Genomic DNA, 27,658 nt, shown 5'->3' with positions numbered 1-27,658 from the left:
ATGGGGGTGAGGACCGTCCCAGTCCAACTCTTGGGCGGGGGTGAGGACCATCCCGCGACTTGTATGTTGGATGGGGGTGAGGACCGTCCCAGTCCAACTCTTGGGCGGGGGTGAGGACCGTCCCGCGACTTTTATGCTTTAAAACTTCAAACAAACAAGTGGAGTAACAAACGAATTGGGAGGTGACGAACTGTCATTTTATTAAACACAGGCTACCTGCCTCATTAAAAACCTCTCATCGCCCAAAAACCTAATAGGCTAAAACTTTGGAGAGGAAAAGAGTGCAGTGTGACTGTTACATTATGACTCAGCTATAATATTTAGTGAGTTTGTCTGCATTCCAAGCCCTTGGAATGGCTTTCCCGCCTAACGTTTCTAAGGCGTATGACCCGCCGCCCAAAACCTTTGCTATTCGATTTGGCCCTTCCCAATTCGGAGCGAGCTTTCCGTCTTGAGCGTTCTTGTTTCCTACGTCGGCTTGCCTGAGAACGAGGTCAGAAGTTTGAAACTTCCTGAGGATGACCCTTCTATTGTACCGGCTGGCTGACCTTTCTTTCGACTGGCGATCAGATTGCGCTGCCCGTTCTCGGATTTCTTCGATTAAGTCAAGTGTTTCTTTGAGACCTTGACTGTTGGTTACCTCTGTTACTTGATCCTTTCTCCAAGAAGGTTCACCGATCTCGACTGGTATCATAGCCTCTGAACCATAAGTCAGACGGAAAGGGGTCTCTCTCGTACTGGATTGGGCAGTTGTCCGATATCCCCACAACACGCCATGGAGGTTCTCAAGCCAGGCTCCTTTATGGGAGGTTAACTTCTTTTTTATTCCTTTGGACAGCATCTTGTTAGCTGACTCGACTAACCCATTAGATTGAGGATGTTCTACGTCTGCAAAGTGGTGCCGAATTTGAAGGTTCGTCATCAATTCTCTGAACTTAGAATCGGTAAACTGGGTGCCATTATCTGTAATAACCTCTCCCGGGATGCCAAAACGATAGACAACGTTTCTCCAAAAAAACTTCCTGACATTCTGAGAAGTGATGGTGGCGACTGCCTCAGCTTCTACCCACTTGGTGAAGTAGTTTGTGGCAACGATTAGCCACTGTATACGCCCCGTGGCTTTTGGGAAAGGTCCAAGAATGTCCATTCCCCATTTATGAAAAGGCCAAGGCGATGTTATCGAGGTCAACTCCTCTGGTGGGGCTCTATGTACGTCCGCGAAACGTTGGCACTTATCGCACTTCTTGACGTGGTTATAAGTGTCTCGCTCCATGGTCGGCCAGTAGAATCCAGCTCTCAGCGCTTTCCTTGCTAGAGAATGTCCACCTATGTGGTGGCCGTTAATTCCTTCGTGGATTTCCTCCAACACATACCCCACGTCTCCTGGGTTCAAACATTTCAACAGTGGGGTTGAGAAACCTCTCTTATATAACCGGTCATTCATCAGGCAGAAGTGAGCACTCCTTCTGGCGATCTTCTTCGCTTCTTTCACGTCTGGCGGGAGGGTACCTTCTGAAAGGTAGTTAACGATTGGAGTGATCCAGGTGTCAGCTGTGATTTCATCTGTTTCTCCCGTAATACTCATTACAACGCATGGCGTTTGTAGGTTATGCTGGATGACCGAACGGTTATTACCTGGACTCTTGGTACTGGCCAATTTGGCGAGTATGTCGGCCCAGGTGTTCTCTCCCCGCCTAATGTGCTCCACCTTGACTGTCATGAATGTCTCCATTATATCTTTGACTCTTTCTAAGTATTTGCACATCAGGGGACCTTTTGCTTGATATTCGCCGGAAATTTTACATGTCACCAGCTGTGAGTCACTAAAAACCTTGAGATGTTGGGCTCCCAGTTCTCTGGCTTGAAGTAAACCGGCTATCAAAGCCTCATACTCTGCTTGATTATTAGTCGTACTGAAGTCGAAGGTCAAAGAATGCTCCATCGCCACACCATCAGGATTTTCCACGATCAACCCAGCTCCTGACCCTTTGGCGTTGGTTGAACCATCCACGAACAGCTTCCACGTCGCCGGGGTTTCCCCCAACTGATTGTCGCTTGCAGGGGTATGGGTCATCTCAGCAATGAAATCTGTGAGGGCTTGTGCTTTGATGGCTGTTCTTGGTTCATAATTAATTTGGTATTCTGACAGTTCAATCGCCCAAGACATCATCCGGCCCGCCAGATCAGGCTTTTGTAATACTTGGCGGATGGGTTGATTGGTTCTAACCGTGATTGGGTGACATTGGAAGTATGGCCTAAGTCTTCTCGCAGCAAAGATGAGTGTGAGAATAACCTTTTCAACCTGCTGATACCTGAGCTCTGCGCCCTGCAGGACTTTGCTGATGAAATACACTAGTTTCTGTGCTTCTCCGTTCTGTTCTCTGACCAAGGCGGCACTGATGGCTTCTACACCAACGGCGAGATATAAATAAAGGATCTCTCCAATGTCTGTCTTTGTTAAGACAGGTGGGCATGACAGCGCTCTTTTGAATTCTTGGAAAGCTTTCTCACAATCATCAGTCCATTAAAAAGAGCAGCCCTTCTTGATCAGGCTAAACAATGGAAGGGACTTATAGGCAGAATTTGCTAAGAAACGAGTGAGTGCGACTATCCTTCCGGTCAACTGCTGCACTTCTTTAACCGTCTGGGGACTTCTCATCTCAATGACCGCCTTGCATTTGTCAGGATTAACTTCAATACCTCTTTCAGTCAGCATAAAGCCTAGGAACTTCCCTGCTGGAACTCCGAAGGCGCATTTGCTTGGGTTGAGCCGCATGTTGTATTTTCTCAACCTATTGAACACGCCTTGGAGATGTGTCAAGTGCTGTTCTGGAGTTTGTGACTTAGCGATCATATCGTCTATATAGACCTCAATGTTGTCACCAATCAAGTCTTTGAAGACTTCATTCATCTTTCGTTGGTAAGTGGCACCTGCGTTTTTCAATCCGAACGGCATCATGGTGTAACAGTAATTAGCAGTCTGTGTGACGAACGCCGTTTTGTCCTGGTCTTCTTTTAGCAATGGGATCTGATTATAGCCTGAGTATGCATCCATGAATGAAAGCACTTTGAATCCTGAGGAGTTATCAACGAGCTGGTCAATGCTTGGGAAATGATAGGCATCCTTTGGGCACATCTTGTTGAGGTCGGTATAATCAATGCACATTCTCCACGCCCCACTAGGTTTTTTGACTAGTACGGGGTTTGAGAGCCATGTAGTGTACTTAATTTCTCGGATGAAACCGGCATCCCAGAGTCTCTTTACCTCTTCGTCAATAATCCTTTGGCGATCTGGGCCAAACTTCCTCTTCTTCTGCGAAACGGGCTTTGCTTTGGGGTCTACTGACAATCTGTGGCAACATACTTCCGGGTCTATGTTGGGCATGTCAGATGGCTTCCACGCGAACAGGTCCTTGTTGTCTCGTAGGAGTTTGATCAACCTGCTTTTCAGCTCTGGGTTGGTGAACGCCCCAATGGTTGTGGTTTGGTCCTTCTCGCCCAGAACTACGTGCTCTAGAGCTCCGTCTGGTGTGGGCCTGGAATGCTCCATCCGAGGGTCGTCCCGTGCATCAAATTCTACAAGAAGACACTGGTCAAGTTCTTTACCCTTTCCAGTGAGGGCATCAGTTGTTACCTGGGTTGTCGCCATATGGGGTGCTGGCTGGGCTTTCAAAGTGACTTTTGGTGCTGGTTTCATGAATATGCTGTAGCAGCTCCTTGCTACCGTTTGATCGCCTCTTACCGTCGCCACCTTGTTGTCTCTTGCCACAAACTTTATTGCCAAGTGCGGGTGCGACACACTTGCTTCGAAAGCGGCGAACATTCGCCTGCCGAGAATTACGTTGTAAGCTGATTGGGTATACAGCACCAGGAATTGAATGTCGGCTCATTTTGAGGTAGGTGGCGTTCCCAGAGATAATCGTAGGTTTATCAACCCCAAAGGTTTGGTGGTTGTGCCGTTAAACCCTGTAAGTTCACCTGCCACTGGTGTTAAGTCATTGACAGTAAAACCCAAAGCTTTAAGACAAGGCAAAAACAAAATGTCAGCAGAACTGCCATGATCCACAAATACGCGGTTGACGCTCCAGTTGGCAATGATTGCGTGGATGACCAAGGGGTCGTCATGGCCAGGTAGGATATCGTCCAAATCGTTGAAGTCCCAGACGATTTTGGGTTTGGCCTGACCTGCATCTGTGCTCGTTTTGCTAATGGTCTTTCCTGCCACTGCTAGACACTGCTTCAAGTGTCTCTTTCGGGAATTAACTGTTACTCCACCGCCACCCAGCCCTCCAGAGATCATATTTATCACTCCATGTTTAATGGCTGCTGAATCTTCGTCTCCTCCGTCACGCCTTTCTCTACTGCTCTGGTCGTCATGCGCCTTACGGATTGGGGGAGACCTTTCCCTGCGATCCCGCCCGCGACGAGTTTGATACCTGGGCTGGGTGCTCCTTCTTCGATCTGGTGACCAACTACGCTCTCGATACCGCCTGTTGTTTCCTGGGATTCGGGCGTTGCTTCCCGTGTTTCTTTGACCTCTACTGTTAATGATCTCATCGATTTCATCCTTCAGATGTCTGCACTCCTCGGTACTATAGCCGTTACTGCGGTGGAATTTGCAGTATACAACATTTTCCCGTGATTGCCCCTGACGCCTTGGGTTGTCTTTGCGTTCCTCCTTGTACTCGGTCTGAAGGACGCTATGTGTATGACGTCCAACCATATCTCGCCCTTGTTGGCGACTGACATACTTGGCGGGTTTGCGACTCTTTCTACGTTCCTCTGCATGGTCACTATTTTTCAACTCTCTGTTTCCTTGGCAGTGACTGTCGCTTGCTCGACTTCCTTTGTACTCTTCGATTCGCATAAACTCTTGAGCTTTACGCTTGACTTCCTCAAGATCCAAAATCTTATGACGAGCAAGCTCGTAGGCGAACGCTCCTTCACGCAATCCTGAGGCGCCTCGACTGAGTACGAGATAGCTGGGGCTTGGCGGGCTTCAAAACGGGGTTGGCCAAGGTTCACGACCGATCCCTGTGGTTGGGGGATGGACGCGTTATGAGGGTGGAAAGGATATCCTTGAAACGGGTAACCATTTGGAAAAAGGTGGGGGGAAAGGAGCGGCCACATTATTCATACAAGGTCTGGGATGGTATGTTGGGACTCGATGGTCATTATATAGTGCTACGGGTTGGCTTTGCGCCGGTTGGACACGATGGGTGGTAGGGAAAAGCATTCCAAATTGGACACCAGGGGTGGGGGTTGGTTTTCAAACCAGTTTTCTCCTTGCATTTCTTGTATTGGGACTTGATGATTCGGGAATGTTGCTCTGAGACCTTCCGCTGGTGCCTGGGGGTCTGCAGGTTGTAGCACCGGAGGCAGAGCTTCTGCAGCTTCTCGCCCAGCTGGGATTGAGTGCATAGAAGGAGGGGAGTTGGAGCGCACAGTTCGCACGTGTCCTTCCGGAGTGACTGCCCGCACTTGTTCTGCTCGTCTTGTTGTGACTACCATGTTGGTCTGCAAATGGTAAGTGTCTTGCGTATTTAGTGGTAGGAGAATGAGAATAGAAGTTTATAGTTTCCCACAGACGGCGCCAATGTACCGTTCGGTACTATGAGCCCACTATGTACCCTTGAGGGTAATGTCACTATATGGATTATACCTCTAGCTGAGGTAAAGACCAGGCTAGAAGGTAATATTCCAAGGGGTAGCAAGCTAATATTAATGACAGACAAATAGTAAGAGTATAATTCAGAAGTAAATGGGCATAATAACAGTACATAAAAGGTCCTTCTTCCTTGTGCCCAAGGGTGGTATTTATAGGAGTCCAGGGGTCTGATCCGTTAGGGCTTACGTATAAGAGGTCAACGCTCCTTGGGATTCGTTATGAGGGGCTGACACGCCAGGCGCTGCTGCGATGCTGAGTCTGCTCTCGGGCGATGTCAGCATGCGGCAGCAGGGCGATTTCCACTTATGGTCTCTGGGCGACCTGCAGAGCATATGGGGTTCCAAGGTAAGACATTTTGGTGTCTTACCTTGGGGGCGAGCTGCATTGGGGCATGCATCTAGGGCCAACCGGTAGGGCTGACGTGTATGTAACTTGGGGTACTGGGCTTAGGCTGTTTTGGGCTCTGTGAAACTGGGCCATCTACGTTACAAGGCCTTTGGGCTTCGGATGTGGTTAAGCCATCCGGAACAATGTTGGTTGCGGTCCTAACCAACATATAGGAATATCATTTGCTACGGGATGCGCATCAGCCCTTGTCATGTGACTCCAATATAGTTCCATCAATGCACAATCCTTACGCACAAAGTACATATTGCGTGAGATGTTAAGTCTACATAGTGCAGTGAGGTTTAAATCCACAATCCTTTGTCATGTTAAGTTTATCATATTGATTGAGTTGAATATGTTCATGTCGGTCCAAGATATAAGAATATAGCTAATAACTGTAGCTACTGACGCTGAAGATATAGCTGTGAGTAGAGGACATAGCTACCAACATGACCAACTACCTAGTTTCCTTGGCTCAACTTTTGGTTTTTGTCCATAGTTAGCCTAAGCTATTGAGGACTGTAGTTTGTGGGCTAAAATATTTATCTTAAATAGAGTAGTTATCCCGTGCACATATTCATTTGGACTATGAAAATCCTACACTTTCCTGTGGGATGTAATTTTGGCTATTGCAATTAGAACGCGCGATGCATTTTTCTATCTCAGATTAATAGTTCTCTAAGGCAACATGACCAACTACATAGCTTACTTAGTAAGAGATAATTTGGATATGATTGATTCCTATGGTGACAATTATGTCAATCATGCTTACAGTACCCTAGAAGGAGGAACCAAGATACATCTCAGGTGAAATTTGAACTAATTCTGGAAACACAGCCAGATTATCAGTGGGTACCGCGCAAAAATGAGGCCAACCATAAAAACATTAGGCCGATGTATATGATATTAACAAAGTCTAGTCCGAACACATCCTAGGCTTATGAATCATTTTTATGAATCATCTTAGTCCTGTTACAATGGAAGAATTATGACAAAGGCCTGATAGGCTATCATATATTGAATCTTTATATGCTTAAATCACTATTGAAGATCATACTTCTTGCGAGATTACGTAACTTGCAGGATGCTCACGCGATACAAATCGTGACATATATGACTTATTTTGACAATCTTATGTCTCTGTTATGAAACTCATACAAGTTGCAGGGACCCATGTACAATGAACAGTTTATCTGATTTATATACTCTTATCTTGAGTTATCTTAACTACTTCTATTGTGAAATCAATAAGACATTGCAGGGCTCCATGACTGCTAAAAGGCGAAGACAAAAATATCGCGTGAAACGCAGACACACTCAAAATCAAATGCTACAATTTCCTATCAGCAACATTATTATTTTAACATGATCTTGTTACAATTATCATCTCCGTGATATAATGTTATTATTCTGTGAGATCTATGGAAATTACAGGTTTCACCAAACAGAAGAAAAGTCCTCCAAGCCAAAGCGCAATGAAGAACATAATAGGATTCTCTCACGAATCCTCCAAGTAACAGGATTCCTCTCAAGGATCCTATCAGATAACGGGATTCCTCACAACGAATCCTCCAAGTAACAGGATTCCTCTAATGGATCCTATCAACAAACATGATTCTCTCACGAATCCTCCAAGTAACAGGATTCTCTCACGAATCCTCCAAATAACAGGATTCCTCTCAAGGATCCTAGCAAATAACAGGATTCTCTCACGAATCCTCCAAGTAACAGGATTCCTCTCATGGATCCTATCAACAAACAGGATTCTCTCACGAATCCTCCAAGTAACAGGATTCTCTCACGAATCCTCCAAATAACAGGATTCCTCTCAAGGATCCTAGCAAATAACAGGATTCTCTCACGAATCCTCCAAGTAACAGGATGCCTCTCAAGGATACTATCAAATAACAGGATTCTCTCACGAATCCTCCAAGTAGGAGGATTCCTCTCAAGGATCCTATCAAATAACAGGATTCTCCCACGAATCCTCCAAGCAACAGGACTCCTCTCAAGGATCTTATCAAATAACAGGATTCTCCCACGAATCCTCCAAGCAACAGGACTCCTCTCAAGGATCCTCTCAACGGATCATAACTATTCACATGGCGATCCTCCAAGTCTTATCGCGATCCTCCATGATCAAGCGCGATACAAGGCAGGATGAACCCCACCTAGGGCCAAATTCCTTCCAAAAGCGCGACACTTATAGCTACATATTCAGCAACATCAAACCCCAAAACATGCACAAGGTATGTCAACTTTATGAAATACGAATTATGAACTGTATAAAACTGTAGGATACAAATATGAAGCTCTCAAGTACCTATACAAAAGACTTATACATCTCGCACAAAAGACTTATACATCTCGCTACTCATGCCTTCGGCATAAGCAACGAGCTGGGGGGCTTCTGATCTGGATAAATATTATACAAATACAAGGCCCAGAATTAAAGCCTTCACAATGAAGCAAAGCCTTAGTCCAAGAAGGCTGCAAGCTCCACAATATTAAAAGCACCATGACAGACAACAAGCTCCACAAGCTGCTATAACAACAAGCTCATTACAGCCATCAAGCTGCACAATATTAATGGCTTTATCCCATTAAGCACCACAATATTAAAGTTTATCTTAGCAAAGCTCCTCAACATTAAAGGCAGCATGGCAACAAGTAGCTTCAAGATACTTCATCTCCAAGTATACTTCAGCATTAAGACATCTCCAAGCTGCTCATATCTCCACTATAAATACATGTATCAACACTAAGGTACATCATCTTCTCCTACATAATTAAACCTGCTTGGACCATAACTGACTTGAGCGTCGGAGTGTCTTGCAGGTACACCCCCCATCGCGTTCCATCGAAGACCCATGGGTTAAAGCTGCTCCAAACTCCAAACTGCAAGATGCTCTGACCCAAGGAGGTTCCAGGCCTTTGTGTAGAGGAAGATCACATGATCGGCCCAATTGTAAAGATTTGGTCTGATCACTTTCCAAACTTAAATAAAAATATACAAAATGCTAATAATAGAGTACTCTTTTAATAAATTATTTTATTATTAAATAAATTTTATATGAATAGTTAAGAATGTGTTAAAAAGTGTTTACATTAATTTTTTAAATAATATATCCATCTTGCTAATCTATTATAAACTGCTGGATTCCGATTCGACACGTTTTTAAGTGTTCCCGAATTATTTTTTATTGGGTGAGACAGATCAATGAAAACAGAATAGAGAAGAGAAAATAGAGGACAAAGAAGAAAATAATATTTTTTCAATCCACATATCATCCTCTTAATGGGAGGAGCACAAAGTCCTCGTGCACTCAAATTTTTTCCCTTCGATACAACATTTTGATTGGATACATTATGATCCGACGGTCACATGCCATTTGTTATAGGGAAAAAACGTGTATCATTTTAAAGAACGTAAAGTTATGTCATTTTAAGTGAGAGAAAGAGATAGATCATGATGGAGAGAGTGGATAAAAAAAAATAAAGATGTGGGTCTAACTTCTTTATAAGAGTGAAATGATACAAATTACCCTATTTCTCTCCAAGTTTCAATTTTTGAAATAAAAAACTTGACTGTATAATTTTATATTTGTATTTGTCCTCGTATGTAAAGGAATGTAACGTTTGTATGAGATGATAAATTGCCTTTTGGTAATGGATAAGAATAATATAACAATAATGATCACGATTCTTAAACATAATATATTTTTATAAGGACGTAGAATAATCTATCAGAATAAAACGATATTTTTATAAAACAAAGCAATTTGTAGTTAGCATTCGTATTTAGGATACGGGAGCAAATATCTATTGAAATGAAAAATACAACAGAGTTAGGTCATTGTCATAATTCGGAACCCAAACCCACATTTAAATTCAGTTAAATCCAACATTATCCGCTAACTTTTAATGTCTGAGCGACAGGTGGTCCTATTTTCTGTACCTCACTACATTATGATTACACAAGCACAACCCCTAATCGAGCGCGTGCACTTCACATGACGAGAGAGAAACAGTGGGTTAAGCTGTTATTGTTAGTTTATCACAACAACTACTGACGACGACGAAGCGCAATAGCGCATGATTCGTCGACACGCCAAGGTTGGGGGAAGCATCTTGCACGTGTCTATAGTCAATTTAATTAACAATAATATAGGAGTAGATTCTCTTATATAAAAAAGTGATCATATCATCATATTATTTGATGAGAATCAATCATTTAAAAATTATACATTTTTTCTCTCTTATCTCATTATCAATAACATGATCACTTTTTCATACGAGAACATCCACTTCCCAATAATATAGATAAAATTAGATTAAAAAAATTGTATTATCTAATTTTAAAAAGGGAAGTGTTGTCTGTAACAATGTTCGATGTTGTCGGTCGGTTTAAATTTTATTAACAGACAAATAGCGACGTCGTTTACCGAGTAGTGTGTGGTGGTAGCTGGGTGAGGTTATCAGGTCCCAATTCCCAAAAATAAAATCTGGTTACGGTTTAGAGAGGAGAGAGTGAAGGTGAAACAATCCCCAACGGTTTTGTGTTGAGAGACAAATGGAGAAGCAAAGTGCTTCCGAAGACGAGGTTTTATCGGTCGAGCTTCCAGCGCCTCCTGCTTGGAACAAACTGGTCTCTTTCTTTCTTCAATCTCATTTTCTATTATAAATTATTGTTATATGTTGTTGTCTTTGCTCTAGTTCGTGTTTGTATCAAGTTTATGAGTGTTTATCTACTTCTTAAATTTAACTCCTTTTTTTTTTTTCATAAATACTATAATTATGTCTGTGTAGCTTCATTTCTAACTTACTAACACAAATTGGACATATAGTTCCCTAATATTATTTTTAATGTAGAGTTAGGGTCTGTGCAAGTGTCTGGCGATTTTGGTAGTAACTTTGTTTCTAGGGTTTTTTTTTTTCTTGGAAAATCTTTCCTTGCAAATTCCAATTTTTTTTTCCCACTTCAGTAACATTTTTTTTTTTTTTTTGGATGGTGATAGTGTAATGATATCACAATAATTAAGCTCACTTCCCGGGAAAATTGTCTACTTTATTTTTGATACCTACAAGAAGATTTATTCTTGATTGGTGCTTGTGAAAAAGAGATAAAATGCAGAGAATTTTGTTCTGAAGTTTGTAATTTTAAGTATGTAGTGGTTGGAGTAATCCTGCAGATTTGTTAATGAATTCTTTGTTTTATTGAGGATGGACCATACTAGAAGGAAATTTTGTTTTCATTTGCAGTTGTTAGTTTAAAGAATATGTATGATGTGAAAGACAAAATTGATAATATTTTAGACTAAATTCTGTTTAGTTAGTTATCAGTATGCTTATTCCAAAAGAAGATAATACTGACTTCTTTTTTTTCCTGCAATTTTTTTTTTCGGAAACAGAATTGGGTAGCATGGAAAAAATGCAATGAACTTTTGTGCTTTCATATTCTTCTAACTTGTAAGATTTTGTTTTATTTAGCATTCAAAATGAACCGAAGCAATGGTAAAACTGTTCCTTCATGACTGAAAGGTCATGGGTTCGAATCCAGGAAATAGCCTCTTTGCAATTATGCAAGGATAAGGCTGCGTACAAAGATTTCTTCCACCCCACACTCGCTAGCCGGGTTTAATGGGGAGTAGTTTTTTTTTTTTTTTAGTATTCAAAATGTTGCATTTTAATTCTGGTTATAATATAGATGTTGAAAGCAAGATGAGTGTCATTTTATCTATTATGTCCTAACTTGTTATATTCCCTCTCTTCATGTTGGAAGGGAACTTACTATGGCCTGATTGTTAACTGAGACTGTATCCAGTGAAATTTGAAATAACTGCGGCAAATGATTAGGATTTGAGTAATTTGAGCTATTGATGTGAATTAGGACGTGATGTTATGCCCCAGCTTTGGCATACTTATAGAATGTTGCAGGAGATATATATATTTTTTTTTCTTTTTCTTTTTTCTTTCTGATACATCCCTATCCCTTAAAGTGTATTCTAGAAGGAGGTTTAAGGGCAAAGTTAGCATTCAGAATGAAATAAGCAACAAACTCACAAAGGCTGACTTAGCAGCAAAACAGTTAGGGGGGAATGAGTTGCACAATTCTGTTAGGAATGAGTCACTATCGGCATGATTACAGGGGCACGTTGCATAAATAGAGAGAAAAGAGGTTCAGAAGAGGAGGTTGGAATTTGGGCATTTTGGGCTTATCAATTGGGAGAGAACAGCACCTTTCGAAAGTGCCGATATTATTTTCTTCTTTTGAAGTTGATTCCATTTTCTGTACCTAGAGCTTTTCCTGTTCATATTCTTCAGTGTCTTTTCTTTTACATGAATTCAATATTGTACTTGTCTTTCTTTTTCATATATAATACAGAAAATCCAGAAGTTTTCTGGGCCAATTCCTCTTGTGTGTCATTTCATTAAGTACCTACTGATCCAGTTCCCTGCAAAATGGATGACATAAACTTTGTGGCATTCAATTTGCTGAGGAAAGAAACCATGTTTAACAAGAGTGTTTGTGATAGATATGAACAAGAGGAGTGGCATGGAATAATTTGAATAATTTGTCTTGAGAAACAAGTTTAATTCAGGATAAGATGATATGTGAATCAATACAATATTTTTCACTAAAAATGTTAACTGGTACATTCCAGAGTATAGGACTTTGAAAACTAATCTTTAGTGATTTATTGATGATCAGGTCCTTCGGATTTTGTGTTTAATTATCCATTCACCATTCTACAATAATTTATTTTATGTACTCTGCATTTTCTTTCTCTCTCTCATCCACATATATGTAATATGTGTATGCTTTCCATCTTTCCTGGAAGGATTGGAGAGAGATTGTGTGTATGTGAGTTTTGGATACATGCTTATGTTGTTATTATTCTCTAAACCAATCAGTAACAAACCTTATTGGATTGCTTATATGTTGTATGGATCTGTTTTATGATGTATTTTTAGTTCAATGCTGCAGTTCTTCCCTAAGAAAGTGGGAACACCAAGAAAAAGTGAGATTGTATTCATTGCTCCAACTGGGGAGGAGATCAGTAGCAGAAAACAATTGGAGCAGTACCTAAAGGCACATCCTGGCAATCCTGCGATATCCGAATTTGACTGGGGAACTGGTGAGACCCCTAGACGGTCAGCAAGGATCAGTGAGAAGGTCAAATCAACCCCACCAGCAGATAGTGATTCTCCAAAGAAACGAGCTCGAAAATCATCAGGATCAAAGAAGGATAACAAAGAAACTGAGTGTGATTCAGAGGAAGGCAATGCAAAGTCTGCTACTGAAGAACCCAAGGCTGCAGAGGCACCTGAAGAGGAAGATGTTGAAGCTAATAAAGGAAATGATAACTCTGGAGAAAAGCAACTTGAGAATGGTGATAAAACTCAACAAATTGAACAAACCAAGAAGCCAGATGTAGATATGGAAGAAACTGATCTGAATGGCACTAGTAACAAAATAGAGAGTGATTCAGAGGAAATTAATAATATTCATTTGGGAGGGGAACATGTGATTGCTGAAAAGCCTGAAGGTGAGGAAGCTGAAAAGCAAGAAGTCGCATCAGTCGCGGAATCAGCAGAGAAAGTTACTGGAGAAGATTCCTATGCTGCGGTCACCGAAAAATCACAAGGGGGCGAACCAACTGAATCCGAGGAACAAAATGGTGCAATTGACAAGAAGCAGGATAAATCAGATGCTGTGATTCTAGATGCTAATGAAGGAGCCGAGAAAGAGAATCCTAATGCTTTGCCACATTCATCTGTTGAAGGGACAAATGCTAAGCAAGATACACTTGTAACTGATGGCGAAAACACCATTCAATCTGAGGAGCAAGTGAAGATGAAGGATGGGGAGATAATTGACAATGGAAAAGTAAAACCCTTCAACATTCATCATACCCTCGTGTGAGCTTGTGAAATGTATTGTACTATATTGCCTGGTGCCTGTGACTTTTTTTTAGTAATTTTGTAACCTCATGGATGACTGTAGTGTTTGTTGTTGTATTCTAAGATTCGGTTGTACTTACTACCTAGGAAATTAAACGAATCTCCCTTGTAGATTAGGACTTCTGATTTTCCATAGTGAAGTTATGTCGATTATAGACTTTTGTCTTTTGGCACACATTTGTGTTAGTAGTCATTTAAATTTCACATTCCCCGGATTTCTTACGCTTCTATGAATGCTCTTTCGTAGGTTACAGAAAGTTAAAGGTAAATGTAGGTCACAATTTATCATTTCCTTTCCTTGTTTGGACAAAAGCTGCTGTGTTCTTTAATTTTCCTATATTCATCAATCGTTTATCTAGCCACGTGTATTTGACCAACTTTTGGATTTCTGAAATTTAGCATCAATTTTTCTTTTTCTTTTTCTTTAACATCATCATGCGTTTTCAACTCTACTAATGGCGTTATTGTGAACTTCCTTATTGTCCTCACTATACTACAATTGCATTGCTTTTCCCAGAATTTTTCGCAATTGGAATGACGGGTATATATGATTGTTGGAATGTTTCTTTTATAATAGAATTGGAGGCTTAATACGTATAATTTTTTTATTCTATTGAAGTTTGCTGCTCTTCTTCTTTTAGCATTGTAATTCATCATAAGATAAGGTACATGTGAACTCTCTGATTCTTTGGATCTAGTTACAGTTTTCAGTACTCACAACCATTTCAAGTTGTGGAATTTCCAAAACTTAGATATGATATCTCAATTGTTCCAAAAAAGAAAAAGAAAAAAGAGATATGATATCTCAATGTATTGATGATTAACCTTTCTATTATTTATTAACACTCAACAATGTACCATAGGCTTGATTAGGCATTCAATATTGTCTATTGCTGTTGTCCTGTTATTTTTTCAGCATTTCAGCAGTGTCAAGCATGTTTTGTGCAACTAGAGAATATATGGAATAGAGAAACATCTATTACTCAAGATTTGTAGGCTCTTTGTTCAATGGGTTCTTTTTGAATTATTAATGTAACAATTTGGTATTTGATTCTCAATATTTATCAACGGGGATGTTTAGTGTTCTGGGGGGTACTGAGTGCCGCGACCCCTCCCCTGTGGCACTCACAGGTTTTTCTTTTCTTTTCTTCAGGTGAGTGTCGTGACCCCCCTTCCGGCATAATTTTTGACTCGTTACCGTAAAACTTTGGAATGTCATAATTTTTGACTCGGGTATCCAAATCATATTTTTTTTTTATTTCACAAAACTTTTCGACATTTACGCAATGACATCTTATTTGTCATATTTTATCTCTCGCAAACACAGTTCGAATTTGTAACAATGGTAACTAACACAACCATAGCTTCAGAGGCATCAAGCATGACCAACATGTTATCGTCTATCTCTGCTTTGTTTATTCTTTCCCTATTGCTAGGATTCTCCATTTCTGCTCCAACTTTTTCTTAGCTTTCTTTTCTTCACAAAAACAAATTTTGAAATTAACTATTGTCTCGCACAGGTGCTGCTACAACTCTAACATATAGAAATTCAATTAATTAAAATCTCAATAAAATTAATTTGAAAATCGAGGAAGCTAAACAAATCAAGGATTTCTACCTCTACCAGCCAAAATTTGGATTTAAATGCTCATGATTGTGGAACTATTGTTGCAAATTTGAACTATGTTTATGGAAGATAAAATATGCCAAATAAGGTGTCATTGTGTAGATCTCTAAAAGATATGTGAAATAAAAAAATTATCTGATTTGGATACCTGAATCAAAAGTTACAGCCTTTCGATGTTTTATGCTTACGGACTAACGGGGTTGTGCCATTTGGCACAATTGTGTGAATGTCAGAGGGGGGTCCTGCCACTCACCTGGAAAAATAAATAAATGTGTTAGTGCTGTGGAGGAGGGTTCACGACACTCAGTAGGGGTGTTCCCTAGAGCCATTGTCTACGCTTCAGCCACCAGAAACTGCTCAAGAAGGACTAGTTCTAGGTGGCCCAAACCCTAAACCAGCTATTCTAGTTCAGTCGCCACCACCAGTTCTAGGTGGCCTAAACCGTAAACCAGTTGTACCAGTTCAGCCACCACGACCTCTATGACCTCCACAAGAGACTCGGTAATCTGAAAAGCATTACATTTGTGCTGGTTTCGAATAACAAGTTATTGCAACATTTCAGGCGGCCCCCACCACGTGATAATTGTGTATTGCTACATTTTTTGTTGGTGTTCTGTAAAAGCTTTGTTTTGAATATATCATGTTGATATGACCTCCATAGCAGTTGATATTTTGTGGCTTATATACTTTGATAGAACCACAAAGTATGTATGAATGTGTGTTTGCTCCATTTTGTGATGATATGTCCCTTTAGTATGAAAATTATTTTACTACCTTGTGTTTCGATGTCTGCTGTTATATATGAATTCCAGTTGCGCTAAACAGATTTTGATTGACTTAGTACTGATTATGGTATGTGAATCATTCCATTATAAGGACCTAAGTTGAAACCAAGCTAGAAAAGACAATGTTTAAAGTCTTATCGAATGACTTGGGAGTGTTTGGTAGGAGAGTTTTTTTTAGGGTGCCAAGGAAAGTCGAGATGAGCTTCCTAGTTAACCATGTTTGGTAAGAGGTTTTAAAAAATTTGTCCATCATTCGGATTTGCATAGCAATCTCAGTTTGTGTGTAAAATTGAAAAAGTAGGGAAAAAAAGCAATGGACACAAATATTCCTTCTCAAAAAACATGCCCAAAAGAGCTAGAGAAAAAGTTCTCTTTGTATTTAGTCAAATGTTAGTTTGATAATTTCATCACATTTTTCCATCAATATTTTACCTTCAACCAAACATAGACTCTGAAAATTTAATCCAATTTTTCCTGTAATATTTCGGCTTATCAAACAACTTTTTTTGAACTTTCTTACCGAATTCACTTTGCCACCATATTTCTAGTAATTGTATTTTCCTGGTAAAAAAAAATTTCTCCTCTACGAAATACCCCCTTGGTTCTAACTAAATAGAATTAACTCATTTGAAAATTTAAGCATGTTAACGAGAGTTCATACCTGAGGGGGGTGTTTGGAATAGAATTTTAAAAGACTATATAGAATTGTAGTGAATTTAAAAACTTTTTTTAAATTTTTTTACAATCATGATTTTATAACATTGAATTTTAAAGGATTTTAATAGAATTTATAAGATTTGAAAGGACAATATGAATTTATAAGATTTTAAAAAAATCATATGAATTTTTAACAAACATTAAAAGGTGATTCTTAAGAGGAATAATCAAATAAAAAATTTATATGCGCAAAATTCATTAAAACTTTGTGAAACATTTGCACGCTATTAGTGAGATGGAGCATGTTATTCACATTAAAAAAATTATTTCATTTTCATCAATATTTTTTAAAAATATTTATTAAAATTATTATATGAAATTATTTATAGTAAATAAAATTATTATTATCCCAATTTAAAAGATCATAAAGTGAAAAGCTGGTATATGTACTGTGCAATGAGCATTATTTTTCTGTTCATTGTCTTGTCAAATAGTAACTTGCATTCATTATGGTATTAGAATGCTTAACATTGTTGAGTAGATTCTCTTTTAACTCAGTAACGAAATCAAGTTTGTAATAGCAACAACGGTTTTTTGTCTCTCATTATGTGCCTAATATGGTGCATAAAAAGTCTATATATTGTTTATTAAACATGTTTATCATCAACGTATTACCAGTGCTACGATCATATAAAAAAATGTAAGACATCATTAGAAACGACAAGCACAACCATCTCATGAAGAAGAATAGCATAAGGAGGAATGTCAAAACCAAAGAAAATATATGAAAGTCAAAAAAGAACATACATTGGCTTTGAGAAAAGGCCAGGGTAGATTGTGAGACATCGTAATAAAGAAATCCCAAGGATTAAGGTGAGATTATGAATGAGACATATTATTTATATTTTTAACTAAAAAGTCTCACAAAATTCACACTAATAGAAAATTCATTACAATTGTCAGATTTTTGAATACCACAAGATTGTTTTTCTTTTGTTTAAAATTCTGATTTAATACTGTTAGATAAGTGGCTTCAATACTTAAGATGAAACTGAGTTTTGTAAAATCTTTTCGCACATTGTCTCCTTTGATATTTTAAAGAATATTTCCTCAATTAAATGATTTAACAAGCAAAAATCTAAGTGTAGGAACTAGTTTGTGATCAATAAAATAAGCTAGTGAATAAATAAACACAATCTAAAAATACAATTTCAAGACTAAAGTAAAGAGTTCAAGATTAGAGAAATTGCAAACTAGATGTATCATGGTTCGGTCACCACCACAATGACCTACGTCCAGACTAAAGTCTTTCGATCAATCTTTTTCACTAACTATCACGCTTGAGGATGCTTAACAAACCACTACAATCTTCCAAGATGTCGGGCTCTTGGATGCCTTTACACTTCCCTCCAAATTTCTTTAGGAATTTGGTAACCTCTCAGTTACAAGGGTTCACTCCCCTCTTAATTTCAGAATTCAAATGATGTGTTTAGAAAATGGATAAGTACTCTTAAAGTAAGAATAATACAAGTTGAAGAACTAATGGGTGTATAGGTTGAATCAAGGATGAGCTCAAGTATGAGAGTGATCAATGTATGTAACCAATGAGCTAAAATAAGATAGAAGAAGTAATAATGATTTAACACTAGATATAATTTTGTCCAACTACCATATGAAGAGTAACAAATACTTATGTAGGCCCCTCAAATAAAAGCTAGTCATTTATAGCATTGTGGTCCGTACATATCCGAATATTTCTCGGGCCCATATCCTGATATTGAAAAAAGAATATTAGGATATTTCAAAAAAGCATCCCTTTTTCACGAAATCTTGAATTCTCTTCATACAAAATGACTTTTAAAGCTTTGAACACATGTAATTGAGTATGGATAGTGTTTCTAAGTGTTCAAGTCATGTGAATATCATTCAAAACTCATTTTGACATATTAAACCATTCAAATTATCCTTTTTCAATACTTAGTGTTCAAGATGCATTCTTTCAAGTGCAAATAGGTTTTCAAGAGTGTAAACATGTGTGATTAGGTTGTGTAAAGCTGCTTGTGTGCTTAAATTAAGTTAAGACCTTTCTTTATGTAACTTTGACATCTAATACCAAGGTTTTAAAGCACTTTATGATTATGCAATGATGTGAATGACTTGAGCTCATGCAATGCTATTTACTATACATCTTTACATATTTGTTCTAAGTCCTAAATATATATTCTAATGTGATCTTGAACTTAGCTTCATGCTTTGAGACTTGATACTTTGACTTTGACATTTGATTGCTTGTCTTTGCATAGACTTGAATTCTTTTTTAATGTTGCTTCTTTAAAGCTCTTGAATCTCTTTTTTTAAGCTTGTTTGTTATCATCCAAACTATATTGATGTGGCATCATCACCTTGATTCTACAAATACCATCGGATTTAGAGAGACTCTAAAACAATATTTTAAAATTCTAAACTAATATCACGTGATTTTTTTTTATAATCCTTTAAAATCCTAATTAAATACCAATAGAGTTTTTTTGTCCAAAAACAATCCATTAAAATCTCAATCATATACACCTCCTGAATGTTCAGACTTCAGTCCTTAAGGTTCTAACTTGACTTTGATGTTTCAGTAAATTGGATAACAAGTGCATATTTGATTGCAAAATAAATGAAAATGCAGGTTGTATGTTTACTTTAATGATTTCAGTATACTATCAATTGATATTGGTTACAATTATAGTCCTAAGTCCAGTAGGATAAAAGTAGATTGATCATAACTCGAGTTGTTCGAGTACTAGTTTGACATATGTTGTTAGGTAGAATTGTTTCATTAAGGTCATTAAACTTAACTCACTGATCTATATAGTTGAATATAAAGAAAAAGGCTGCATTGTATTCACCTTAAACTAGTCGAATAAGTCAGTGTGTTACAAGTTGTCTTGATAAATTATATTGTTGGTTTAATAACTTTCCGCAAATTACTATTCTAGGTGAATAGTTTTGTAATCAGTAAGTGAAGCACTTTATCTGAATTATACTTTTCTTTATATAAGGAACTGATTAAATCAATTTAGCTGCAAATTATAAGTCAATTATATTAATTCTCTTATTCATAGTTAGATTGGTTTTGACTCTTTACTGTCATTAGTTACATTGTCATAACTTGAAATTGATTTTCTTAATGTATAATTTTGAAACAAACTATTGAAAGTTAACCTGCCTAAGCAATATGTATAAGTTACTCGAGTATTTTTGTTTAAATAACTATTGATTGTGCTGGAATCAAAATTTCTAACCTTTTTAATAATTGCAGTAAATTTACACTAGCTGAGTGCCTTACAGAGTAGTTTTATATATATACTGGTTGGTTACATCTAGTGATCCACCTTCCTTGTTTTGTTTATCTTTTTATTTTTATTGTAATGAAAATGATTTTAAAATTTCATTTTAAAATAATACATGTAACCCAAGTGTGGTGGCTCAGTTGGTAGCATAGGGACTGAGTGGTGGGAGACGACCTCGGTTCGAATTTCACCAACACCATCTGGGGAGGGGCATAAGTACCGTAATTCTTGGACTCGCACCCGAACTCTGGATTAGTCCCATAAGCGATTCAAAGAGTCAAACCCGCAAGGATACCGAGAATTCTGGAACACATGTTTATATCGATATTTATGAATAACTTACGAATAAAGGATCACTATAAAAATTCAAATCCTTTCTTGATATTTTTCAATTTTATCAATTAAGTCCATTAATCATTTCATTGTCTGAAATTTTTTATTCAAAAGTTCAATTGATAGGGTTGGCTTCGTGTCTCGTCTCATGTTGGTGCTGCTACGGGACGTCGGGGTATCAAAACAAAAGGTATCCACTAATTACTTAATTAATATGGAGAAATAATAGTAATGATTACTCTAAAATATTAAACCAAAATCAGATATTTATTAAAGGTTGCTAAATTAAATATTGCATCTTGATTTTCTTTCTTTTAAGCAGCACGTGGCATATTCTTCACCATCAATATCTTTCAAAAGCTGAGGCATACCTCGAATATTGTCAACAAACTGTTTTTGTAGCTAATTACACTTCCATGAATTAGGTTACACCCATAGCACCCCCAACTCGGTTGTTCAGAATCTTCCATTGGGTATACAAGCATCCCAAATTAGTAGTATAGGCAATTAATACGTGGAAATTGTAATATTGTCGCTCCATTTAAGGGCTGATGTTACGGTGGCTTTCATTTTATCGATACTGATCCGACGGTAGTCATTTTTTCTCAGTATTCAATGTCCAAAGATACCTTAATTCAGTTTATAGTAGTCATTTTCATGACCTCAACTCTCAACGAAAATATCAATTGTTATGGACATTGAGATCACCACTCCAAAAACTAACTCAAAGAATGAGAATACCCAAGACCTTATAAATCTCACATTAATTTTCTATGCAATCAATCAATGTGAAAGTCGTAACACCCCGTCATGTAGCAAAAAGGATTGTTCTGTCCTTGAGACAAAGATGTCTAGCCCAGTCAGGCTAGTACGTTAATATTGGATCTGATGCCCTCTCCAAGGTATCTATGAGGGAGATATCCTTGAGTCAAGGAGATCACTGTGCGCAGAATACTATAGTGGCGTTAGCCAATGGGGTGTGTGTGCACAGCATAACAAAGAGAGAGAATGTGTGTACGTTTAGGGTTTGCCCTGGTATTTATAGAGGTTACTGTAGATAATTTAGATAGTTATGCTGACACATCAAGTGGATAGCTGTGCTGACACACTAAAATTAGTAGGATCTAACTAGCACCAATCCATATCTTGGATTGTCCCTTGTTGGGCTTACTACTTAATGGGCTCATCATATAGGTCCATAACAGATTTGTTTAAATAACTTTTGCTATGATAGTTATAAATCACAGTTCATAAACACTTCAAGAGACAAATTGTGCTCGTATCATGCATATCAATACTTCATATATTAGGCTATTAGACGCCAATTTTTGAGAGATCAATAATGATACCCTCATTTAATTTAAGTCACTCAGCTATTCATAAAAAAGGCCAATTGATTGAAATAGGAAACCTCAACTTATATTATTTTATGAATAAATATAAAAATTTACACGATCACATGGGAAACTGAAAACATTATTCTTTCAAATGCGTGACCCAGAAAAGAAGGGGCAGAGGTTCCCTAACGAGGGACACTCCAAACTCCCCAAGATTAGTAAAGCCTCCGGTACATGATACACAAACGTGAATGTGCGGGTTTAATCCTCTGTAGCAGGGTGCACTGCAGGCTCAGTGGTTGCATCATTATCAACGTAATCATCGCCGTTAATCTGATCGAGAACAAGCACAAATCCCATGGCAAAAGCAGCATCAAAACCGGGCTTAACGCAAAGAGAGAACACTTCCTTCCCAAGCATAACACTGGTGGTGGGATCCACTTTGCGATGAATCTCAGCCACTGATTCCTTCATCGCGTTAAAAATCGTACAACAACGCTGCGAGAAGCACCCTTCGATATGGTACTCCTCACCTGGGTTATCGTACACCTCCACCGTCACGCTCGCACGTGACCGTCCGATGATCGATGCTCTCTTCACGCTGAAGATCGGTTTATCACCGTCCGTTCTCTCCCCTTTAAAGCCTTCCCACCGTTGATGCAGACTCGGCCTCTGCTGAGTCCACTCAAATCAATTAATCACCCATTATAAGATAATGCGCATCAACTATATGAAACAACATAGACTAAATAAATATCCTTAGCACATTCAACAATATCCAACAATATCCGCTTTAGTCCTTAATAAATAAAAAAATTATTTGTAGTTAGTAAAAAATTCAAATTGAATAATTAGTGCTTTTAAAGATTGAATCTTTTTTAAATTTGCGAGAGACTATAATTTCAATTAAATTGATCCATTTTAAATTTTTTATCACGCACAAATAACATTTTTATTTGCTAGGGACTAAAGTGCGAAAACGTGAAAGGAAAAAAAAAAAAAAAAGTATTTACTCAACAATATAAGATTATCTCCTTTTATGCACATCCACATAACACCAATCATCAATCACGAACCTTAATTACAATTAACATGATTTAATCCGATTAGCTAACGAGACTCACTGAGTTGAATCGGATAATTAAGAAAGATAGTATGTAGTATGTACAAGGTACAAGGTATATTGTACTAGGTACTAGGTGGCGTACCTTTCGGCGAACGGTGAGAAGACAACGTCCGATTGGATCCATGAGAACGAGTTCGTCTCTGTCGCGAGTGTCGGATCCATAAGAGTCAACTCGGAAGACGAGTTCACCCTTGCAATCGTACACGGTGAAGCCATCGCCGGCGAAGAAGAGAGAGGTTTTGAGCACAGTGAGATGGGTCTCTTCTTTGAAGACATATCCATCTTGCAAGACCAAATTACCCTCTTTAATATTTTCTGCAGCAGAACCAGAAGAAGCCATGAAAAGGGTCATCGAATTTGAAACAAGAGACTGGAAGCTAAGCTTTTGGGCATTGGAATGTGAATTGTGATGTGGACTGGGTTTCGTATTTGTAATGGAATAGTTTTATGAAAGGTAAAGGAAGGGTGTATCAGATTCATGGTATTAAAAAACTAATAATTAATTTATAATGTGGGGTATAGAAATGGAAGCATGCATGGCTTAGCAATCCCTTTAGCAAATGTCGGGAGAAATAAAAATATCTAGAGAGGTGATGCGACAGGAATTTACATTATAATAAAGATTCTGGACATTATACAACCACACACATATATACAAGAACACGGATCAAAATGTCATTATTTATTAAATTTTTTATTTAAATGTCACGTGAACAATATCATTTTTGAATCTATCATGGAGTCAAGTTCGCTACCTAGTATAGCAAACTCGGTTTGCTGACGTATCACATTTTTAGTGGATAACAAGTACTAAGTTTAAAAAAAAATTGGAGTTTGCTACCCCGTGTAGCGAACTTGATGTCCACTAGAAACGTGACATGTCAGCAAACTGAGTTCGCTACATCGGGTAGCAAACTTGTCCCCGTGTCATAATGAAAAATAATACTGTTCGCGTAGCATTTAAGTAAAAATTTTGATGAACAGGTATAAAGATGTTCCTATGTATAAAGATGAATAGTATAAATATTAAAATGTAAGACAAAAAAAAGATTCGTAAGATTTTTTTTTGGTAGTTATGATTCGTAAGATTTTACTAGATGATACATCAGATGTTTTGGTTGTCACTTTTTCATTCTTTCTTTCTTTCTTTTTTCTAAAAAATAAAAACAGTTATTGGTTGTCACTTGAACGCGTATATATAACTCAGTTGCTTTTACCAGTGGCCGAGTTGATTGACTTGATTCGGAGCCACTTGTTGGAGATTATTTTTTGTAAATTGGGACCACCATTTTTTAGGTGGTCCTTTAGTGTAAATAGCAGGGTAAAATTAGAAAAGAGAGAAAATAACAGGAATAAAAAGGAAAAGAAAAATTAATAATGTGAGAGAGAACACCAAAAGATTCAGTGGTCCTGAACCATATTAAGTATTTCCCACTTGTTGGTTGCGATGGGTGTCGTTACTCGTAGAAGCATAAATGAATTAGATGATTTAATAGAAACTTATGACTCAGCCTACATCAAATTAAATTTGATTTATTATATATAGTCAAATAGAATAAATTTAGAATTTTAAAAAAAATTATTTTAAAAGTATGTCATATGCTTTTTTTTTATATACAAGGCCTATAAGTCTACGGCTGATCTATATTATATTATTTATTTTAAATAAAATAAGTAATATTAACATTTTAATGATTTTAAAAATAAATGATTATTATTTTCATTATTCAATGTCTAATAAACTTAAACAGATTAATAGGTCTAAGCTAAGACTTTTATTTTTTTACATATAAAATAGACCAAGCTTATAATTTAGACATACATAAAACTAATAGATCAGGTCAAACTTAAAATATTTTATACAGACCTAATTTATTTAAGCCAAAGTCTAAGTCAACTAAGCCCAGTTACACCCACAAGTGACTCTAATGCTTGAAGAAATTAAAGCTCAGTACCATCTTTGGAAGGAGTTTAAAGTCTTAATCCTGAACCCGTCCCGAATCGGATTAGTTACGAAGTAATGAACCGATTGGAATATTAACGAAAAAAAGAAAGAGAGAAATTAAAGCTCAGTTTGGAAAACATCCCAACCGACGTTCGCTGGAGTTTCGATTCTCAAGCCAAAATTTGTGATTTCTTTTACAAATGACAAAAAAGAAGTGCTGGGTTTATTTTTAGAATACCAAAAAAGATTAAGCGAAACTTATCAATCATAATCTTTATAAGAGTATTTTTTAATTAAAATTTTAAAGTGAGAAAAAAAAAAGTATTATCATTCTAAGTTAGAATAAATAATTTTAATTTATTTAATTATTTTGGACGAAAATTCGATAGGTGAATCAATCTTGTATTGAAATGCGATTTATCAATTTTAAAAGAAGCCAAAGTACCTACTACCACCCAACTCCCAAGACTAACGCCATGCTCCCCATCAAATCCAACCCAGAATTCAAATGCTACCATAAAAACTAGGTCATCAGGGAATGGCTCAGTGTGTACGACAACCACTAATTAAGTTTGAACAAAGTCAAAAACCACGAAATATATGGGGGGTGGAGTGGACCTCTACCACCACCGTCAAAAATTGCTAAAAAGTCACTCTATCATCCTTTTTATTAGTCAAATCCCCAAGAGTATGATAAACAGCCCTAAAAGGACTTAATAGGGTGAATGAGACTAGTAATGTTATTTTGTATATCAATAATGGATTTTATAAGAGTTATGTTGTAGGAAAAATGATTGTGTTATGTTATAGAGATTCGTTTTGCGTGCCGATTTTTTTTTTTTTTTTTGCTGCGAGCCCCACAAAATGTTGTGTGTAGAAAATTTTTTATGGTCATGTTAAATGATAGATGATAAACCCATCAATAATATATGATTGTTTGACATGCATGGTCTTAGTTTACTTTAACTACTGCTCAATTAAGTTGGTGTTGGGAGAAAGAAATTTGAGCTTTATGTTGACCCACCTTCGACGCCCTCGCTGTCTTTTAGTAATCTTGAGATTCTTGACCAACTTGCTATATAAACCAGATTGCACGTATCAACCTTCGTATTTCAAGCAACAATAATTTTGATGAATACTCACTTGTAATCCAAATTGATAAATTTTAAAAACAAAATCACCAGAGTTTTAATTTGTCGGTGAACATTCATCATCTAGATTTTTAATTATGGACGAAGATTTGCCACACTAAAAGCTATTACTATTTAGACTATCATTAACATTAAGTAAAAAAGTTGATTTTTTCTTATGATTTGGTTTGGTAGGGTGGGGTTAGTCTGGTAAAGAGTCGGAACAAAAAAAAAAGAGAGTTGTCAAGCTAATCCAAAAGCGGGGCTGTTGGTGATGGGCCTACTTGCTGGGCTTCCAAGGACGCTTACATTTCTGTTTCCTAGCGACACCGTCATCATACTTGATGATTTATAATATTTTTCAAATATCCATATAATCCATATATAATACATAATTAAAAAAAAAAGATACTGTATTACTTGATAGCTGATGTCTAATTACCAAATAAAGAGTTCATAATCTACCCCATAAATATGTTGTATAGTGTTTTAGTCATAGTCAATTCCTAATGCTTTTTCCTGAATAATTCCTAAAGGCATATTGAAAGTAAATGAAAGGTTATATATAGATTAATATTTTAAAACTCGAACAGGTCATCGACTCGGTCGAAGTATTGGGTCACTGGTTCAACTGAGTTCAACCGGATATATTGTTCACATATTAAAAAAATAAATATATTACTTATAGTAAAAATTAATTCGATATGCATGTGCAATTTATTGGGTCTTTTCTTGATTGTGACTAAGCTGAGAAGCAATAAATTTTGTCGAGCACTCGCCAATATGTCACTAGGCAGTGGCGAAGCCACGTTGGGGTAAGGAGGGGCTTTGGCCCAGGCTAAATTTTAAAAATTAGCCACGGTTTCAACGTGGCTAAAGAAACGTGGCTAGTTTGCAGGCTTATTTTAAAAACATTAGCCACGTTTTAGCGTGGCTAAATAACCGTGGCCCAGACTAAATTTTGTTGGCTCGGGCTGATTTGCTACGCTGGCTCCGCCACTGTCACTAGTTCTACTCTGTGATAATTGATGCCATGAAGCAATTGCAGATTTTGTTACTGGCAACGTTGTATGTATTCTTCTTGAGTGAGAGTGACGAGAACTGCAAAGCACTTCCATTGTTATTGCTATCATAGCAGTAAGGGAGAACTGAGTTGCAACTTAAACTGGTTGCATATTGAGGAAATTTGGGGCTTTCAAATTGTGTAAGTTGGAGAAGCATTCATGGATTAGGATTAGAGTTTGTAGCATTCACAAATCCTCTAATTTCTGAATTCGCTAGCTTAGGTTAGGCCTTTTAGCATTTTCAAAAATGCGTGAGAGAATCGTGAAGGTAAGTCGAGACTAAACGATGGTTCCAC

The 27,658-nt window shown here is 37.6% G+C and overlaps 4 protein-coding genes across 5 annotated transcripts; 1 reads left to right on the top strand and 3 right to left on the bottom strand.

Moving 5' to 3' along the window:
• Positions 1 to 307: 307 nt before the first annotated feature.
• On the bottom strand, positions 308 to 3,823 carry LOC133296340 (uncharacterized). The gene is made up of 2 exons (XM_061495303.1): positions 2,596 to 3,823; positions 308 to 2,502 (listed from the first exon to the last, which is right to left on the bottom strand). The coding sequence occupies exons 1-2, from the start codon at positions 3,821 to 3,823 to the stop codon at positions 308 to 310; spliced, it is 3,423 nt and encodes a 1,140-aa protein (XP_061351287.1).
• Positions 3,824 to 3,886: 63 nt separating this feature from the next.
• Positions 3,887 to 4,867, bottom strand: LOC133296339 (uncharacterized). The gene has a single exon (XM_061495302.1). It carries the CDS (start codon positions 4,865 to 4,867, stop codon positions 3,887 to 3,889), a length of 981 nt encoding a protein of 326 aa, XP_061351286.1.
• A 5,624-nt stretch (positions 4,868 to 10,491) lies between these two features.
• LOC133296341 (methyl-CpG-binding domain-containing protein 11-like) lies at positions 10,492 to 14,248 on the top strand. Of its 2 annotated transcripts, none has more exons than XM_061495304.1 (2): positions 10,492 to 10,703; positions 13,044 to 14,248. In XM_061495304.1, the coding sequence occupies exons 1-2, from the start codon at positions 10,629 to 10,631 to the stop codon at positions 13,980 to 13,982; spliced, it is 1,014 nt and encodes a 337-aa protein (XP_061351288.1). In that variant the 5' UTR covers positions 10,492 to 10,628; the 3' UTR covers positions 13,983 to 14,248. The 2 variants fall into 2 exon arrangements, with proteins under 2 accessions (XP_061351288.1, XP_061351289.1); XM_061495305.1 differs by having other exon boundaries at positions 10,528 to 10,703; positions 13,031 to 14,248.
• A 7,891-nt stretch (positions 14,249 to 22,139) lies between these two features.
• LOC133296348 (protein LURP-one-related 5-like) lies at positions 22,140 to 23,708 on the bottom strand. Its single transcript, XM_061495314.1, has 2 exons — positions 23,306 to 23,708; positions 22,140 to 22,769 (listed from the first exon to the last, which is right to left on the bottom strand). The coding sequence occupies exons 1-2, from the start codon at positions 23,573 to 23,575 to the stop codon at positions 22,359 to 22,361; spliced, it is 681 nt and encodes a 226-aa protein (XP_061351298.1). The 5' UTR covers positions 23,576 to 23,708; the 3' UTR covers positions 22,140 to 22,358.
• Between the last annotated feature and the right edge of the window lie 3,950 nt (positions 23,709 to 27,658).

The sequence above is a fragment of the Gastrolobium bilobum genome, unplaced genomic scaffold (genome assembly GCF_033153095.1).
Source record: "Gastrolobium bilobum isolate Gb01-03AN ecotype WA unplaced genomic scaffold, APGP_CSIRO_Gbil_v1 utg4031, whole genome shotgun sequence".
Classification (NCBI taxonomy): domain Eukaryota; kingdom Viridiplantae; phylum Streptophyta; class Magnoliopsida; order Fabales; family Fabaceae; genus Gastrolobium; species Gastrolobium bilobum.
This window is presented reverse-complemented; position numbering and strand designations above follow the sequence as displayed.